General features: G+C 46.4%; 3 protein-coding genes across 5 annotated transcripts; all 3 read left to right on the top strand.

The window, feature by feature from the left end:
- The first annotated feature begins 763 nt into the window (after window positions 1-763).
- On the top strand, window positions 764-10,630 carry LOC117846895 (uncharacterized). Its single transcript, XM_034728018.2, has 12 exons — window positions 764-1,789; window positions 1,937-2,146; window positions 2,240-2,500; window positions 3,640-3,726; window positions 3,954-4,010; window positions 5,157-5,386; window positions 6,430-6,559; window positions 6,983-7,513; window positions 7,876-7,983; window positions 8,175-8,720; window positions 9,316-9,438; window positions 10,111-10,630. Exons 1-12 carry the CDS (start codon window positions 899-901, stop codon window positions 10,396-10,398), a joined length of 3,462 nt encoding a protein of 1,153 aa, XP_034583909.1. The 5' UTR covers window positions 764-898; the 3' UTR covers window positions 10,399-10,630.
- Window positions 10,631-10,735: 105 nt separating this feature from the next.
- On the top strand, window positions 10,736-14,055 carry LOC117846893 (aldose reductase). 3 transcript variants are annotated; one of them, XM_034728013.1, is made up of 10 exons: window positions 10,736-10,876; window positions 11,066-11,306; window positions 11,852-11,902; window positions 11,990-12,063; window positions 12,168-12,255; window positions 12,510-12,716; window positions 12,808-12,879; window positions 13,020-13,079; window positions 13,187-13,363; window positions 13,791-14,055. In XM_034728013.1, exons 2-10 carry the CDS (start codon window positions 11,166-11,168, stop codon window positions 13,878-13,880), a joined length of 960 nt encoding a protein of 319 aa, XP_034583904.1. In that variant the 5' UTR covers window positions 10,736-10,876; window positions 11,066-11,165; the 3' UTR covers window positions 13,881-14,055. The 3 variants fall into 3 exon arrangements, with proteins under 3 accessions (XP_034583904.1, XP_034583905.1, XP_034583903.1); XM_034728014.1 differs by having other exon boundaries at window positions 10,737-10,876; window positions 11,096-11,306; XM_034728012.2 differs by lacking the exon at window positions 10,736-10,876 and having other exon boundaries at window positions 10,941-11,306.
- A 3,788-nt stretch (window positions 14,056-17,843) lies between these two features.
- Window positions 17,844-18,942, top strand: LOC117847285 (uncharacterized). Its single transcript, XM_034728464.2, has one exon. It carries the CDS (start codon window positions 18,136-18,138, stop codon window positions 18,637-18,639), a length of 504 nt encoding a protein of 167 aa, XP_034584355.1. The 5' UTR covers window positions 17,844-18,135; the 3' UTR covers window positions 18,640-18,942.
- Window positions 18,943-19,204: the final 262 nt, after the last annotated feature.

Below are 19,204 nucleotides of genomic sequence, written 5' to 3'. Positions count from 1 at the left end.
ATCTGCTTCAACACGTTCAACTACGTTCTACGTGGGATCATTGAGTAATTTTCTTGCGCAATCTTGTTCTAGACAGTATGTTGCTTGCTTATTTGTATTATTTGCTTGCATCATTTTTTATCAATGTGTTTTTCCTCCAAATAAAATCAGGAATGTTTTTTAGGCACAGGTCTTCCAACAGGTCGGAGCTCGAATCTAATTAGTGCATTGATGTTGACATTTGGACACCTGAGTTCGCCACGAATTTCAAATGTAGTTGGGAATTCAGGGGAAGTTATCAGCACTACTACCTGAATACTTGTGAAAAAGACGTCATATGCTTGCCATAGAGTGTCCAGTTTGGTTGACCTGAATATACTTGTGAAAAAAACGTCAAATTGCTCGAAACCTTTTCTTCTGTTGAACTACCGTTCTGTGATGCTGTATAAGTCGATGAAGTGTGAGTTCTGTGATGAACCGATGAACTGTGAGTTCGGTGATGAATCGATAAACTGTGACTTTTGTGCCTCTGTGGTACTCTGCGGTGGTTTGTGGAATCAGAACCTTTTTGTCTTCATCCTAACTTTCAAAGAAACAAGAAAGGAACTACGTTTCGTAACTCAAATCTGAACCGGAACAACGACTTCACATCCAAACTTGTCAATACCGTATCACACTGCAAACAGAGATAAAGATCGATTTGCTGAACAGTTCGTTAGTACTCGAGGCCCCACCTCTTCAAAACGAGCTGTCCCCCCTGCTTACGCATACCCGCGGCGGGGACACGCGACACCCACCCCGCCTCGGCGCCTCCTCCCTCCTCCGCCCATCGACCGATCGATTCTTCGCGGCCTCTCCCCCCGAGTCAGATCCTACTCAATCCCCGGCCCAAACCCTACTCGGCCCTCGCGAAGCAGCCATGATGGCAGCCGAGCCCTCGCCGTTGTCGGCCGCGGCTGGCGACCTCGAAACCCTCGCCCTCGACTCCTCGTCGTCCGCCGCCTCGGCCTCCACCGACCCCCTCCTCCGCCCGCCTTCCTCCCAGACCGCCGCCGCCGCGAACCACGACGCCTTCGTCATCGACGACTTCCTCGACGAGGAGGACGACTTCTCCCCCGCCCCGGCGCCCAGCATCGCCCGCCATCCCGCGCCGCGCCCCGACGCGGCGCCCCCCGTGTTCGCCAGAATCACCGTGTCCGATCCGAAGAAGCACGCGGAGCCCAGCGGCGGGGGTGCCGCCGCCGGCGTGATCCCGGGCTCCGGGAGCTACTTCACCTACCTCATCACCACCCGCCTCGCGGGCGGCGGCGGCGGCGGGGAGGTCTGCGTACGGCGGCGCTTCCGCGACGTGGTAGCCCTCGCGGACCGCCTCGCCGCGGCCCACCGGGGCCTGTTCGTCCCGGCCCGGCCCGACAAGAGCGTCCTCGAGGGACAGGTCATGCAGCGCCACGACTTCGTGAGCCAGCGGTGCGCCGCGCTCCAGCGCTACCTCTGCCGCCTCGCCGCGCACCCTGCCGTCGGACACAGCCCCGACCTCCGTACGTTCCTCACCGAGCCTGGTGCCATCCCCGCCTTCCAGGGCGAGGCGCCACGGTACTGGACTACCACGGTGAATGCTGCTGCTCCGCTAGTGCAGGCCAAAGCTGGGAGGGACTTATTTGGGATGTTCAAGGGTCTGAAGCAGACTGTGGTGAACGGGCTGGTCGCAACCAAGCCTCCACCTGTGGAGCAGGAGACAGACACAGAATTCCTGGCGCACAAGGCCAGGTTTGAGGATTTACAGCAGCAGCTCACCACAACATCACAGCAGGTATTTAGTTCAATCACATTATTATCATGTGGAACAATTTCAGAGTGTATTGGTGCCTAGGATGCCTTTCCGTTTGTAACACACCCACATGTTATGTGAAGCATACAAAACTGCTCCTGTAATCCACTAATTCTGTATTTTATGCAGGCTGAAACACTTGTCAAAGCCCAAGATGATCTTAGAGAAACTACAGGTCACTTGGGAATGACACTGATTAAGCTGGCAAAATTTGAAAGAGAGCAGGCTACATGTAATTCCCTAAGAAGAAGAGCCGGTGAAATCCATAATTTTGCAAATCATGTTTTGAAGATGAGCAGATCACAGATAAAATTAAACTCTGAAATTGTGAAACACCTGGTATGTTGATATATTGTGGACTCCAAATTGTTTGAGTATCTTTTATTGGAATTTTTGACTTGATATAACTGGATATTGTTTATGGCTTTGCAGGGTAGCATCCATGAATACTTGGAGGCCATGATATCAGTCAATCATGCATTTACAGATCGCTCCAATGCTTTACATCACGTGCAAAGTTTGTCAGCAGATTTATTTTCTTTGCACACAAGGGCAGGAAGACTTGAATCTTCATCAGCAAGAGATATGGGGCATGAGTGGTCGACATATCAGAAGGTGGAGGGATTGAAAGAAACAATAAGATCAGCAGAAGCAGCCAAAAGTGACGCACTTAGAGAATATGAAAGCATTAAGGTAAGTTGCCTGGAAAAAATTGTAAAATAAAAATGTTGCATCGGGGAAAAAAAATAAAGGAGCATGAGCTTATCCAGGAAAATAACCAAAAACCGCACCTAATGGTTTTTGGTTACGGAAAAAGAAGTGTGCACTTCTTAACTTTTAGTGTTGAAAGTTTGAGTTACGCTTTGCTCTTGACATTTTATTTCTCAAATTGTTTATAGGCATATGCTCAGCTAGTATTTTGATCAAATTAGCACATCTAGCAAAATCAGTACAATAAATTATGTTCTTATGATGGTTGCAGATGCATAGTTGTACACTCATCATATGTTTGAAGCCTATAAACTGTAAATAATGGTTGCGTATGGGTTCCCTGCTCGCCTTGTCTTTGATGGCTAACATCACTAGCAGAAATCTTCATTATAGTCATAGGATCTAGCTAGCATTCTGCAGCATACTAGGCATTGGTTTGATATATAAGTACCGACTTGAAATGCTGTTTCTGTACATCAATACTGAATGTGCACGTGGAAATCAGAATTAAACACTTGCTGTTACAATGGCGGAAGATCTAGTTAAAATACTAAGGTCCATTTCATATGTTTTGTCCATTTTTGCTGTCTAGTGCACTCTCTTCATTGAAGAAAGCATAACTGCAGCAAAAAAAAGTATACAAAATAGGAATAAAAAAGTATACAAAATAGGAAATATTTATGTTTGTAGAACTACTTGTGCTAATTCAGCTTAGAATGCTATTGGTTGAGATCTTAGGTATAGATGCAAAACTGTCTTTTCAATGTTTTCTAAAATTAAAATGTCTACATTACATAAGGTTTCCCAGTTTCCTTTTTAATCTGGCTGTTTTAATTTATGAAAGCCCAGAACTAGAAGGGTGCCTCCCATCTTTTTGAGATGCTGATTTCCTGACAATGGAGTGGTACTTGAGCTATTTTTGGAGCTTGAGCATGTATTGAGGGTATTCAACTGATTTTGAGAACAGTAGGATATTTTGTCAAGTCAGATTAGTTGTTATAGCCAACTCTGACATTTCATATCTTGTGGAATTATACCACAAAAAAATTATAGTAAGGGATGCTAGATGCCACTATGGCCGTTACTGAAATTTTAAACCATATTGCCTTTTAACAATGCAGGAAAACAACAAGATTGAAATAAAAAGATTTGACAAGGAAAGACGCCGCGATTTCATTGAGATGCTGAAAGGTTTTGTTGTAAATCAGGTATGAGTATTACATTGCACAAAAAAGACCCTATGAATATTCTCCTGTACATTTGCTCACAAAAGGGAACAAGACATATAGCTACATGGTTTAGCTGCATAATCTTTTTTCTGTTCAATTGTCTGACCTTGTGAATATTCTCTTTGTACATTTGCTTGCAAAAGGGAACGAGACATCTTACATGAGAGTATAGCTACATGGTTTAACTGTTCAATTGTTTTCTGCAGGTATCATATTCAGACAATTTTGCTAACATGTGGACGAAGGTAGCAGAGGAAACAGAAGTATATGCAAACAGGGGCAACTGATGTACAAGCCTGTATAGGGAGTATAGAGTAGTGGATTTTGATATATTTAATTTGCTCCGACGTCCAGCGACACAACCATTCTTGATTCCTCCCCAGTTTTGCCACCTTGGGTTGGTTGTAATGCCACATGAGTTACGTGCAGTCACGAGCTCATGATATTGGGTTGCGGCAGATAGCTTCTCGGCTCGGTGAGAACTGGCATGTATGAGAGCCACACGCACAATTTTTCTTGGTGATAACTGACAGGTCAATAAGCTCCGATTATCCTGTATTGGTACTGCTGTGTTCCTATCTTCCTATGCACTAATACTCGAGTATCTTGAAATTGTGCCATGGATGATACTCACTGTGGATATGACGAAACTCGAAGCCTCTTTTCACTTTTTCAGGTTTTAGTGTCTCACACGTTGCTGGATGCTGACAGGGCAGGCACGCGGAACCTGTGGCTGCCATCTTTTCTTATCCACACACATCCTTCACAATTTGCAATTGCATGGTACCACCAGTCAAGAATTAGCACTGTGTTGGTCCAGTCCAGTGGAAATCGATACCTTACGACGCTTCACGAGTCAAATAAAACCTTTGTGAATTTTGCTTCTTGTACTGCTTTGATTTGCCTGTGATTCGCGGTTCATCCTGCATCCTCTGAGAGACACCCTTGCGATCGGCAGGTCGGCACGCAGAGCTCCAGGCCTGCAGCAACTCCGCCGGCCGCGAGCAATGTTGTCCCGCGTGCCGGCTCAAAGCCCGGCCGCCTCCTTCAAACCGCGCCACTCCTCCCCCCGCTCCCGCCTCGGCCTCGGCGCCAGTTGCAAACCCCTCACGGCCACCACCACCGCCCCCTCCTCAACCCGACGCCGCGTGTCCACCTGCGCCGCCTCTCGCCGTGGTTTCCTCCTCCTCGCCCCCTCGCTCGCCGCGGCCTCCGCCGTCCTCCGCACTCTCCCCTCCGCCGCCGCCGAGTCCGATGACGCAGACACCCCGTCGTCCACGCCGGCGCCGCCCACCGAGGAGCTCCCCTCCCCTTCCCCGGAGACCGAGGCGGAGGTGGAGGCTCAGCCTGAGCCCGAGGAGTTGCCCATGTCGAGGGTGTACGACGCGACGGTCCTCGGGGAACCGGAGGCGTTGGCGGGGGACGCGCGGGGGCGGGTGTGGGAGAAGCTGGCGGCCGCGAGGGTGGTGTACCTCGGCGAGGCCGAGCTCGAGCCCGACCCCGACGACCGCGCGCTCGAGCTCGAGGTCGTCAGGGGCCTCGCGGGCCGCTGCGCCGACGCCGGCAGGGGCCTGGCGCTCGCGCTCGAGGCGTTCCCATGCGATCTACAGCAGCAGCTCGACCAGTTCATGGACGGCAGGTTCGGCGCTGTTCTCCCTCTGTATTTTACTTTGTAGCTTTAGTTGTTCTCATGCTGGTGAAACTGGGGGAAGTTTAGCTCTGCTGTTGTTGCTTTGGTTCGTAAACACCACGCCGCTCGTCTGCAAAAAAAAAAATGTTGTGGTTGGACAGTACATTGGTGTTTTGAAGAAGAATTGTGATATCTATTTCCCAGCGTCATTTGTGGACGCCTCAGATAGTTGAGTTATCGACTCTCAGTTATAATGTGTTAGCTTATCTGCGATTAACAAGGAACGCGAGTATTTCTAAAAGTACTTAGATGATGGTATCGTCAATTAAGAATGCAAGGATCATGACTATCAGCTTAAGCAACAACAGAGTACGCTCTGTGTACTTTATAACCTTGCAGTAATCTGACAGAATCGGTGATACTCCCATGCCGAGTCATAGCAGACAGAGTTTTTCCTGTCTCCTGATCCAATTCATTATGAAGTTATATACGATGATTACCGTTTAGCTGGATTACTCTTTGCGCATAGGTTGTTTTTGCTAACAATATATCTTTTGATGATTAAACTTTGTACTATCCATTTAATAAAGCCAAGAAGTTAGGTATCTTTCTTAGTTGACAGACTAACTATACTGTAACTAGGCTGGGGGTGCCAATTCAGGCCGGTAACCTATATCTTCCCAAAGGGTTTTATTTTCTGGATCACAATGCAAAATCATTTTACCAGTCCCTAATAGCTCCTCCTGGCATTACTGCCCAAGTGCCCATCAATTTGTTATCCAATGCCACTAGGCAAACCAGCTACCACTGCCCATAAGGATTTGAAAGTTGCAACCCTTAGTGTAACAAAAGCATAACTTTTATGTTTGCTGCTCATTAATAGTGTGGCATTTTCATCATAAAAAAGGATGGCATTCTTTGCAGATCAAGTTAGTTGAAGCCTGACATTAATTTGATGTTGGTGAACAGTTATAGTCTATAAGGGAAAATGTATTTTAAGTAAGAACCAGATTCCCTTTCAACAAATGTTGACAAGCTTGTGGTTTATTTAGGATTGATGGCAGAATCTTAAAGCTGTACACATCGCACTGGCCGCAGGAGCTCTGGCAGCAGTACGAACCTCTTCTGAATTACTGTCGTGATACTGGAATTAAGCTTATTGCTTGTGGAACGCCATTGGAGGTGATTGCTAGCTTTATACAATCGATAAGTTAGTATGCGGATAATGTGGACACCCTTTTTTATCACTACCATATAGCACCAGTGATTCAAGTCTTCAAATGCGTGATTCCTGGTAAAGTATTCCATTATATCTTGAAAGATGACGCTAGATATTTTGTTATACACTGTCATTCAACATAACATATTAACATGATACTGTCTCTCTGCAATTTTTTACTCAGTTGCTTATCAGGCATGGCATTAGCATGGTTTAGTGTTATTTTGCAAACTTACGATACAGTTTGCTGCTGTAGTGTTATGACTCATGATGTGTATTCTGCTGAAATTTGCATGTTACTCTTCTGTACTTTGTTTTATGCAATTATGAGCTTCAAGTTCCAACTTCCATCAGTCAACTTGATAGAATATAACGGTTCTGAGCAGGTGAAAAAAACTGTCCAAGCAGATGGGATTAGAGCTCTCACAAAAGCCGAAAGAGAAGCATATGCCCCTCCAGCGGGCTCAGGCTTCATCTCTGGTTTCATGTTTAGCTCGGGCCGGTCATTGATAGACAAGATCTCATCAATGGACGACTCTCTGTTTGGCACTACCTCATATTTATTAGAACAGGCAAGAGCAGTTGATGATTATACCATTTCCCAGATTATTACGAAAGAACTTAATGATGGAGATCTTTCACGGTTGCTAATTGTTGTCACGGGTGCAAGCCATGTTATGTACGGACCACGAGGAAGTGGTGTTCCTGGTAGAATATCCAAAAAGGTGCCAAAGAAAGACCAAGTTGTGGTACTGCTTGATCCTGAAAGTCAGGTTATAAGGAGGGAAGGTGAACTCCCTATTGCTGATTTCTTATGGTATTCAGCAGCTAAACCGTGCACTAGAAATTGCTTTGACCGTGCTGAAATTGCTCGAGTTATGAATGCTGCTGGTAGGAGGACCAAAGCTTTACCTCAGGTCTGCTGCTTGATCTTTACTTTCCATGATTTTGGCAGAAAAGCGATAGGTTGCATAGAGTATTTTTCTGTGATTCTTTTAGGTCTTTTATTGGTCAGTTGTATCCAGGATTAGGTCATTAAACTCATCTGGAGATCCAGTAGGAGGCAGGCCCTGAATATGCTTTGAGTCCATGCCATGAGAAAGAGTAGCTAATAAAATGTAGCTTATTAGTAATACAGTAAAATCTTTGTCCTGTGAGTACAAATATTTATTTATTCAATGTAATAAGATGTTTCTTTGGTTGGTAAATGTTTTTGTACTTGGTAGCAGCATATATTCTTTGATCTTGGCTAATTGAACTCTTGCATTGAACATTACAGGATCTTCAGAAAGGAATAGATCTTGGTGTAGTTTCTCCTGAGATATTGCAGAACTTTTTTGACCTTGAGAAATACCCTCTTATGGCAGAACTGATTCATCGATTTCAAGTAAGACTATTCTTCCATGTTCACTTCGCTCCTCAGTCCTTCCATCTCCTATCAGTTTGATTAGTTGATGTTTCTGAACACACCTCCTTAATGCATGCACTTCTCTTGATCCATAAACAGAATAATTATCGGAAGCTAGTGATGTCTAAATCATGGTTTAGGCTGAATTTTGTTTTTAAAAATCTCTACAGGGTTTCCGAGAAAGATTGCTGGCAGACCCTAAATTCCTTCAAAGATTAGCTATTGAAGAGGCTATATCAATAACAACCACTCTACTAGCGCAGTATGAAAGGCGGAAAGAAAGATTTTTTGAAGAAATTGACTATGTCCTCACAGATACTATTAGAGGGTCTGTTGTTGATTTCTTTACAGTGTGGCTTCCTGCTCCTACTATTTCAGTCCTTCAATTTGCTGATGATGGTTCTGGTCGGAGTTTGGAGTTTGTCAGAGGCCTTTTAGGATCATTGCCAGATAATGCATTCCAAAAGAATATCTTGGGTCAGGATTGGAGTATCAAGCAAAGAATTGCAGCAGTATTGGTTGGTGGTTTGAAACTTGCCAGTGTTGGTTTCATTTCTAGTGTTGGGGCTGGAGTTTCCTCAGATCTCGTTTATGCTGCTCGAGGAATAGTAAAACCTTCAGAAAAAGTGGAAGCAGGAAGGAAGAGATCTCCTATTTGGAAATCAGCAGCTGTTTATAGTTGCTTTCTTGGAACATCAGCAAATTTGCGGTATCAGGTAGTTTATGGAAATAACCTACTTACTTTTGATTTGATGACCTAGGTCCCATTTTTTATTTATACATTTTGGCTAATCTCTTTCTATCTGAATGCCATTAGCATTGTACTGGTTTTTCTTAAGATTTGCAATGATTTTGGGTACATCATACGAGTAATTTTACCACTTAACACCTTCAAAATTATTTCTTAGAAGCATGAAATGTTCTATATTTTCAAACAAGACCCAAGTTCTTGAGATCCCATCCCCTTTTGGTTCAATCATGCAATCTCTGCCCCCTCATTTTCCTTTTAACCAAATGGTACAGCTCAAAATTGTGCTGTTGAGGGCTTGAGGCCATGGTTCAAGGCCTTCTCTTCCATATTCTCAGTTCAACTATCGCATATATCTCGGAACAGATCAAAGGCCATGCCTTGAAAATTTGATCTGTTTCCAGATCATGGAAGTAACTTTTGCAATGCAGTTTGCGAGTGAACAAATTATTTTGGGAAACTATTTACTCTTTTCCTTTACTACATTTAGCTCAAAACTTATGTATTGCAATAGTTTTGTTTTAGCACAGTTTATATGAATTTCATTATTAATTGTGTTGTAGATTATTGCTGGTCTAGTGGAGTATCGGCTAGGAGAGAGCCTGGTGACATACTACAATCAACCACTTATTGCCGGTTTGTTGTCCTTCGTTGCGAGGACATTGAACTCATACTGGGGAACACAGGTTGGAAAAACTTTCCTATCTCTTTTGTTCTCTGAGCATATTTCAGTAGTTCTTTGAAGCTTTTTATAAGAAGCAATCATAATTTTTATAATACGAAAAAGTGGGTAAGATTATTGGATTTTCTGACCCATATTCTGGTTCACGTACTTTCTTCTGTTTGGATTGCTTATCATTTTAGCTTGATGCACTTAGAACATGTAGATGATCCTCTAATTTTATTCTTAATTCCCGTTAACTGTATGCTCATATTTCTAACACTTACCACTAAGAAATTAAGAGCTGCTATTGGTGGAAAATGAAACAAAATGACAAAATATTTGGCTATTTGCAAAAGAAAACCAACTTCCTAAACCCTTGGCTACTTTGGACTTAAGGTAGACCTGTAGCTCAATTCTCATTGGACTCTGTAACATTTTCTGATATTGTACGAGGCAATTGTCATCTGCTCATTATAACCAAGTTTCCACCCTTGAAGGAATTTCCCTCTTTTAGTTTATGCATTATGCCATTATCGTACTTCTTTAATATGCATAATGCTTCTATGCAACCTTAGGAGGAAATCCGCATAATTTTTAAGCAAGCTGAGAGCCTGATACTTTACACGAGATAGTAATTCTACCACATAACAGTGTTTTTTTCCATTCTACTCACTGCATATTCTTTTTGCTGCAGCAATGGGTTGATCTTGCACGGTACACTGGGCTACAGAAGAGTGAGGAAAAGCCTCCTGGTGAGGCCAGCACGCCACCTGAATCGTGGCTACAGAAGAGTGAGGAAAAGCCTCCTTCTGGTGAGGCCAGCACGCCACCTGAATTGGGGCTACAGAAGAGTGAGGAAAAGCCTCCTTCTGGTGAGGCCAGCACGCCACCTGAATTGGCAGACTTGGATGGTTGTACGATTGAAGGACATAATTTGGATGACAGTAGTAATAACACCAATGAATCAAGGGGTCCGAGCTAGTGATTTGGTTACTTTGCGGTGGCTGAAGATCACATAGCCTATACTTTCATAAACAGTGAAAGAGGCGGCCTTCTACGAGATTGAGCCTCACTCCTGGGATCACAAGGAGTGGAAATTTGAGGAAATATTAGCCACAATCATTTGTTCATTTTCCTTTTCAGTGCCCCCACCAGAGTGCAGACACTGTTTCTTGTTTCTATTTATAGAGTAAATATTGTTTGTACTCTGTCCATCTTTAAGAACTCTTGCAGTCCCTGGAGGATTTGCTCATTTGCAGCAACAAGGGCTGTAGCCTGTAGCATAGCATGTTGTTAATTCTGGTTTAGGTTGAATATTAGTGATGCTAGTGACTAGTGAGTCCTCTAAAAGAAGTTTGGCAGGTCCGGCTGTTGCAAACGTTTCTTTAGGCCTTCTGTAGAGCCAGATGTTTCAGAGTGTGCGCAAGTTCTCTTCGTTATCTTTCGGAGAAATATGGTAGGTAAGCTGGTTTCTTTCTCGAAGAACTTTTTTTTCCTTCGTATTTTATTGTGTCACTGGCCAGCTATGGGCTCTGGCATGTTCGTCCAGTGCAACCTGTGCTTTGTGCATGGGGAAGTGGTTGTCTTTAGATTCTGATGGCTAGCCATGTGTCCCTGGATACTTCTGTACGTGGCATCTCTTCCTGGAGCTCTCTCTGTGTGTATATATATACGTGCAGCAATCTCTATTCGCCAAAACAAGAAGACTTGGAGAAGTGAAGTTGGAAAGTTCTATACTGAGGTTTTAGAATGGCGAGTGCACAGGCGATGGGGCAAGGAGAGCAGGATCACTTCGTTCTGAAGAGCGGGCACACCATCCCGGCTGTTGGGCTAGGCACTTGGAGAGCCGCCTCAGATAGCGCTCACTCTGTTAAGACAGCCATCACCGAGGTATAGCCCTGCATGTCAACTTTCTTTATGACTTCCATATTCAGGAAAAGTAAAGCACGTGGATTCTAGTCGGCTGGAAACAGTGTAGCATATTAGCCCGCGGTCAAATTAAACATGATGAGCCGTAGATTTGTGGAATTCCAATTATTAGTTGCACGATTCGTGCTAATTATCGCTAAATCTATCTAAATCTTCTGTATTTGTGCATAGAATTACATCCTTTTTGCTCTGTGGCTGAGAATCAAGTAAACAAGGAAGCCTTTTCTTCCAGTCTTGGTTTGTGCTAGATACCAAGTAGTGATAATTTGATGAGACTTTGTCAGAAGCTCATGGCTGAAATTGAAACCTGAACTTATAAATGATATACCAGTATGAATCTATTTGTTTTAATGAAGGTGTACAGCTTAAAAGCCGTCCCTGTTGTAGGCTTGTAGTGCTAGCTTGTATCTGAAGAATTTTGCCATGCTCTGTTTGATTTATAACCTGAATTCTGCAGAGCCTGCTTCTAATTGAATTGAGTTCTGAATGTCTGGTTACCCTTGCAGGCTGGATATAGGCATGTAGACACAGCTGCTCAGTACGGAGTAGAAAAGGAGGTACACATCAAATTAAAATTGTGTTTCTGTATTAGCCTTGCTATTAGTAGGTGATAAGGATATCGTAAAATATCTTCTGCCAATCAGGTCGGTAAAGGACTTAAAGCTGCAATGGAAGCTGGGATCAGCAGGAAAGATTTGTTTGTAACATCAAAACTATGGTAATCATATGTACAATTTACATATTGTCCTCTGAATAACTAAATGTCAGCAACTGATAGTATATTCTGATATTTTAAATGTGATCAATATTTGACGGCTTCAGGTGCACAGACTTGGCTCCTAACAAGGTTCGGCCAGCGCTACAGAACACGCTCAAGGATTTGCAGTTGGATTATCTTGATCTCTACCTTGTAAGAAACCTAAAGCAGTGACTTTCTATTGTTTCAACTTTCTTACTGTTAGCTGAAATTTGTAGCTAAGGGACAATTAAGTTCTCATGGCTTCCCTGTTCTCTTACGGTTACTTTATATACTGGTTAAACTTAGCACTAGCCTGCTTACCCTGTTATCTATGTAGTGATTTGAAATTAAGCTCGTCTGGGTACCGAAATGTGATAAGTTCCTTCCGATAGAATAATTCTACTTGCACTAACAAATGAACACAGATCCATTGGCCATTCCGACTAAAAGATGGAGCGCATATGCCTCCAGAAGCTGGGGAAGTGCTTGAGTTCGATTTGGAAGGAGTGTGGAGGGAAATGGAAAGCCTTGTGAAAGATGGACTAGTTAAAGACATAGGTGTTTGCAATTACACAGTTACCAAGCTCAACCGTCTGATGCGTTCAGCAACTATTCCGCCAGCAGTATGCCAGGTTGTGAACTAATCAGAATTGATCCACAGCAACATACTGAAGTGACCAAATTGAACTCGAATTGACTCTTTGTTGGCTTTGTTGTATTCAGATGGAAATGCACCCTGGTTGGAAGAACGACAAGATTTTCGAGGCCTGCAAGAAGCATGGGATTCATGTTACTGTAAGATATTTTCTCCTTAAAAATCAGATATGGAAAAGTGATCTCACTATTTCACCAATGCTTTCAATCTTAGCATATTTTGATTTTCAGAACAAAAATACTTACGATTCTGTATATGTTTGCTACCTTGCACTCTGCAGGCTTACTCTCCACTGGGTTCTTCAGAGAAGAACCTAGCACATGACCCTGCTGTCGAAAAGGTTCTTTTGCTAATATGATGAACAACAAGCATATATGATTTCAGTGAAACTCACGCTCTTCAGTTACGTGCAGTTCTCACTCTAAACATTTACGATTTTAACCGCAGGTAGCCAACAAACTGAACAAGACCCCAGGTCAGGTGCTCATCAAGTGGGCCCTCCAAAGGGGAACAAGTGTTATTCCCAAATCAACCAAAGACGAAAGGATCAAGGAGAACATTCAGGTGTTTGGATGGGAGATCCCTGAGGAGGACTTCAAGGTCTTGTGCAGCATCAAAGATGAGGTGAGGGCCGCCATAACTTTTGGATTTAATAAGCATAATAACTTAGTGCTATATCAGTATGTCTCGTATATTACAAGCTAAGAGAAGATGGTCGTTGTCTCATTGAAACTACTGTGGTAAATCTGCTACTTGACTTGGACGATATGGTAGACTCCTCGGCATCAGCTGAGCTTTGGCCTTGTAATGCCACTTGAGCACTGGACGAATAGGTTCCCAAAAAAGTCTGCAGGCTAGCGAGATACTGGGATAATGCCATTTTTCACCCAAAAAATAATCAGAGTTTCAGATGGGAGGCACAGAGAATCATTGGATCTGTTTACTGCAGCAGATTGCAATTGCATAGTACACTAAAATAAAGTGAAAACTGTTTTTGCAGCAATAGTTAATCGTTTTCGCCTGATCTAACGTGTGCGGACCCCTACTGCAGAAGCGAGTCCTGACCGGGGAGGAGCTCTTCGTGAACAAGACCCACGGGCCGTACAAGAGCGCATCCGAGCTCTGGGACCACGAGGACTGAGCTGAGCTGCCGTGCCGCCGGATCCGATTCCGGAACCGAAAATAAAGGACGTTGCATGCTTTGTCAAAACCGGCTTCTGATGAGATGGAAAGAGTGTGTGCAAAAGCAAAACCCGTCATGCACTGTACCTAAACTGAATAAAGATGGCACCAGTGGTTCGCCTTCGCCTTTCGTACGTGCTTCCTCTGCTCGCATTATTTGCCTCACCAGCGACGAACACATCGCAGCATCCTCCTGCTGTTGGTGTGTCACTACGACGTGGGATCCAACACATGATCTCAAGCAGAATTTCGATCTGCAGGATGCGAACCAACTCGATCCAGTTTTCTGTTTTCTCTAGGATCGAAATGTGCGTGCTGTCCCGAGCTCACGCTTACCAACTACCGTATGGACCACCGATAAAACGTTTTGTCTAAGCTATATCTTAAGGTCCAGTTGGTACCAGCACCACCATTATCATCTGGGGAAATGGCAGTGCGTGGCCGGAACGACAGGGAGATTCCGGCGGCACGAACTGTACGGTACGGCGCCCCTGAAGGACGGGACCGTATGCACGGCCGTTTTCTACGCGAGTCCAAGTACGGCGCGAAATTTTGTATGGGCGGCGCTCACATGGGGCCTCCAGTGGGGCCCGGGAGCCAGTGGCACTGCGCTTGACTTGGCAGGGTTTTTTTTTTCAGTCAGAAGGGCCTGACATGCCAGGTAGCCAGCCCGGGCAGTCCGGCACGGCCCAGGTTGGCCGGGCCGTGTGGGCCCAGGAAGGGGTTCAGACGAGCGCGTGGGTACAATAGAATAATGCGAAGCTTGGCCGGCCCAAATGTTGGCGCAGTAGATTGGATCTGGTGAGCGGGCGAGCGGAGCGCATGCCGAGGTGGCCGGTGGCGCCGTGCCGCCGTGGTCGGCAGTGAGATGCTCCGACTCCGAGCCCAGGAAGCTTCGCGGAACATTCCCGTCGCTCGCTCCTTCCTTTCCGTGAGTCCTGAGTTCTGTCGCATGGCCGCACGGGAGAGCCGCTGAATCGATCTCGCGGTTTCACCAGCCGCCTATACGAGAGGAGGAATCGCATACGAGTTAGTCGTCTTATTGCATCCATCAAGTGAGATTGAAGATGGAACGATTCTTTCTTTTTCGTGCAACAATTTTTCTTTCCAACCAGAGCATTTTGCTCTAGTACCTTCTCTTTTTTTTTGCGAAAGCTCTCGTGCCTTCTTTTAAATTGAATCTTCCCTCTTATCCATGGTAGAATAATTTTTTTTGATATTCTAACTGGGAGTAAATGTTCTTTTTTGCTAGGAGTATAAAATGTTCTTGAGATATTCCAACCAAGTGGTCCTTGTCGGGTATTTTCTTCTTTACCTTTGTTTTCTTTTGACAAGGATAGGAAAAACCTCTTTCACAATGTTTTTTTTTTGGCTAAACCTTTTGAAAATATGATGTGAATTTTAATTTGAACTTTGCCTAGAAAGTATTTAGGGTTGAAATCCAAACATAAAACTTTAAAACCGGGACATTGAACAATTAATTGGAGTTTTTGTAATCTTTTAGGAATAACATCCAAAAAATAGATATGGAGCTTCTAATCCTAACAAAATTAAGCCATCCAGTTTTTAAATAAGTGAGCACGGGCACACGTACAACCATTGAGTAAAACTCGGATAATCACTTGCTTCCTCCGTGCTGGAGATGGTTCTGGTTTAAATGCATAGTTGCGCATGAGTTGTACTTAAGTGGGTGCACACAAAACATTTTTCCTAAATAAAAACCTTCAAGCTGAAAGCCTTCAAAATTTTGCATCAAATGGTCATCGCTACATGATCTTCTACAAATACAGTGCCGCTGACACAGGTTCCAACTGCATCTGAACGTGACATTGGCGCCGCCCTGTTTGACTGCAGAGCTGCTGACTCTGTAGATCACGAAGACAACAAAAAGGGAACTAAAAAAATAGCGCGTTTGTAAAGCAGGAACAAAATCCAACCTTGCATTTCGCTGCAAAACGAGATAGAAATCCAACTATATTAATGCAGCTACGAGGGCCATCCAATGGTCAGGCCGTCTTTGGTACGCAGCTTGGCTTTCTCAGTCAAGTATTTGTGACCGTATCATGGTGCACCAGGTCGGAAGGAATGCAATTCATGCTATAGGAGTAGCCTGCCTGAGCGGCGAGCCGGCGACACACCGGACGGATAGGACGGTTCATCCTGCCATCGAGCCGCAACGGCATGGCCCCGTCTGCCGTTTGGCACGCCGTTGCAAGCCTCACCTCTCCCGAGATAGGTGGCCAGCGCGGACGTCAGGACGTGTGATCCGCCCGGGGGCGCAAAGCCACCTTTTCCACCCGGCGACCAAGGCGGCCTGCGCCCAAAAGCGCCGAACGCCACAGCTCCCCACAGATCCCCTTGCCGCGCCACCCCAAAGCCGGTCGGCGTCAGGCGCCACCGCGCCAGCCACCCAGCCTAGCCTTCCCTCCACGTCCACGGTCCGCGACGCGCTACTACTACCTGCAACAGCCGTCAGGGGGCCTGTCAGCCTGTGGCTGTGGGCGGCTGCCGCCGGGCCGCCGGCGGCCGGGGGCCGGAGCCGGACGTGCCCAATTTGGCGGCCGGGGGCCTGGCTCTTGGCAGTGGCAGCCTTCTGGGTGTCGCGGTCGCCCCTCAGGCCGGCACCTTCCTGGCTCAACTTTACTGACGGGTCCCCGGATCGGGGAGCTGCCTTTTCAGTCCGGTCCGCTGCCGTCTGCGCCTCTGCGGGGTGCGGCGTGACACGACGGGTGACACGACATGATGGCGGCAGCTCCAGCACGTTTGTTCCAGGAACAATTCGGGTTTGCTGCCGCCGCCGTTTGCCGTGAGTTCCGAGTTCCTGAACGCGTACGCGTACGCCTTTGCCCTTTGGCTCTAGCGCACGTCCTGAAATACACGCGCGGCGGGAATTCCTGGCCGGTTTTCCAGCACCTGTCATAACGGTGGAATGGAATGTTGATCGAGAAATTCATGTGCTCTTTTTTTTTTCTCTTGGCATCTTGGGTGGTGGTACTACTACTACTACAAACATTACTAAGTTGTTAGGAATGTTCCCGTGATAATCGTAACGTGACCGGATATTGTGCCTGTTTCCTCATGATTGGAGGCGATGACAAGCTTCCCCGCAGCTTCCTGCTTGGAGTCGAGAGAGGGATCGGAGATGAGGGCCATGACCAGCCTATTACCATCGGGAATTCGCATTATTGACCCGCTAATCCAACGCCGTGCGGTCTTGGTTTTTGAATCGTTGGAGAGTTTTTCCCTGGAAAGAGCATCATTAACCGGCAGCCAGTGAAGAGGATGACTAAACGGAGGAGTTAACCGCAACCTGCAAGTCGTGGAGGAACATGCACTCATGGTGCCAGTCTTTTGTCTTATTTGTGCTGGATATGGTTGTGGACAAACTGGTTGGTTCCAGTCCACCAATAATGCTATGCTCACAACCTACGTGCAGGCTAATCTAAACATTTTCAAGTGAGTCCGGTCTTTTGTTCATTTGGTTTGAGTTCGGCTCGTTACACAAAAAAGGCACCATTTTTCTTCAAAACAAAATTAAAGGGAGCCAATCGGAAGATCCTTTCCAGCAACAAAAGCTCAAAGTGGCACAACGTAAGCCTGCCAAAATAGCAAAAGAACAATACGGTGACATCACAAGGCCTGGAAGTAATCTTCTTTCTAAATATCATACTCCCTCCGTTCTAAATTATAGGTCGTTTTGGCTTTTCTAGATTCACAGGTGTTTGTACGTATCTAAATATAGTGTATGTCTATATGCATACAAACACCTCTAAACCTAGAAAAGCTAAAACGACCTATAATTTGAAATGGAGGAAGTATTGAATAGACACAACATAACAAGAAGCATTGTAATACTGTCGGCATCCATCACCTGCATGGAGAAACTAGATATGCTTACACGCCATAAACTGCTAGGGCTAAAACCAAGCTAAAAGATGCAGATACTCTGTTCAAGTGTTACCCATTGCATAAAGATGGGCGTCCATGTACCCATTGCATTATTCAGTTGAGCATCATGCGCCATGATGGACGGGACGCCCGGCAAAACGGGTCTATATAAACACCGTAGCCTTTCCCCGTGCCACCCGCCTTCATCATACTCCCTCACAAAGCAGAAAGCCGGGGAGCGCCAAAGCCAGCCGGCGACCGGCATCTCCACGGCCTATCAACACGCCGCACGCGCTCGCACCAAGCAGTAGGGAGGAGGCGGAGGCATGGGGAACAGCCTGCGGTGCTGCCTGGCGTGCATGCTCCCCTGCGGCGCGCTGGACGTTGTCCGCGTGGTGCACCTCAGCGGGCACGTCGACGAGTTCACCTGCCCGCTCGCCGCGGCCGACGTCCTCGCCGCGCACCCCAACCACGCGCTCACCGACGCCTGGTCGGCCGGCGCGGCCAGGAAGATCGTCATCCTGTCGCCGGACTCCGAGCTCAAGCGCGGGCGCATCTACTTCCTCATCCCCTCCGCGTGCTCCGCGCCCGCCGCCGAGATGAAGAAGAAGCGCAGGAGCCGCGCCGCCGCCAGCAACAAGAAGAGGCATGGGCACCGCAAGGGCGGCGCTGCGGTCGCGGCGAGCAGCACGGCGGAGCAGGACAACTACCTGCGGGAGCTGCTGTCGGAGAAGCGCGTGGCGAGCCACCGGCGGCGGCGGAGCAGCGCCCGCCCCGGCGTGTGGCGGCCGCGGCTGGAGAGCATAGCGGAGGAGGAGCCGTCAGAGTAGCTCTGCTCCACGAGCTTTCTACTAGCTCGCCCATTTTTCTTTCTTTCTCTCCTTTCCGATCTTCCGATGTGAATACCAAGAATCATCGGCCGGCGAGGAAGCGTTTTGGGTCCTCCCTCCCGGCGCGTTCGATCGATGATCTCCCTGTCTGTGTGTAAGCATCTTCAGGGCTGCAGCTTGAGCGCTCTTTGCCTCGGAAGTTGAGTGAAAAACTGGAGAGGAAAAAAAAAGCCAGAGCGATTGTAAGATCCAAGCTAATCTGTACAAACCGAATTTAATTTGAATTCATTTGGTTCTTGTTTACTCCAAGTTGCTTGGCACTGTTGGGTGGTTGTGCAAGCTCTGTTTTCTGGGAGTGCCGGAGTACTGCACCACTCCTCGCCGTGGATGACGATTTCCAGTCAAACTCAAACCTCCTGCCATGCTGTCCTGCAGTTGCCTCTGCTTCTGCCCTGCACCGGACGACGTGTCGATGGCGGCAGCGACGGATCCGAAATTGGCGACCGGTCTGTCTCGCGGCTGCCCGACCGGGCTTATGCCCCGCCAGCTGTCAAGAATCACTTGC

This window comes from Setaria viridis, chromosome 3, assembly GCF_005286985.2.
Source record: "Setaria viridis chromosome 3, Setaria_viridis_v4.0, whole genome shotgun sequence".
Lineage (NCBI taxonomy): Eukaryota > Viridiplantae > Streptophyta > Magnoliopsida > Poales > Poaceae > Setaria > Setaria viridis.
This window is presented reverse-complemented; position numbering and strand designations above follow the sequence as displayed.

Excerpts from the sequence above, each read along its gene's own strand:
- LOC117846895 (XM_034728018.2), top strand. The coding sequence starts at position 899 with ATGATGGCAGCCGAGCCCTCGCCGTTGTCGGCCGCGGCTGGCGACCTC. Across the intron at positions 3,727-3,953 it reads AAGGTTTTGTTGTAAATCAG|GTATCATATTCAGACAATTT; the intron begins GTATGAGTATTA and ends TGTTTTCTGCAG. Across the intron at positions 7,514-7,875 it reads GGACCAAAGCTTTACCTCAG|GATCTTCAGAAAGGAATAGA; the intron begins GTCTGCTGCTTG and ends TGAACATTACAG.
- LOC117846893 (XM_034728013.1), top strand. The coding sequence starts at position 11,166 with ATGGCGAGTGCACAGGCGATGGGGCAAGGAGAGCAGGATCACTTCGTT. Across the intron at positions 13,080-13,186 it reads ATGACCCTGCTGTCGAAAAG|GTAGCCAACAAACTGAACAA; the intron begins GTTCTTTTGCTA and ends TTTTAACCGCAG. Across the intron at positions 13,364-13,790 it reads TGTGCAGCATCAAAGATGAG|AAGCGAGTCCTGACCGGGGA; the intron begins GTGAGGGCCGCC and ends CCCCTACTGCAG.
- LOC117847285 (XM_034728464.2), top strand. The coding sequence starts at position 18,136 with ATGGGGAACAGCCTGCGGTGCTGCCTGGCGTGCATGCTCCCCTGCGGC.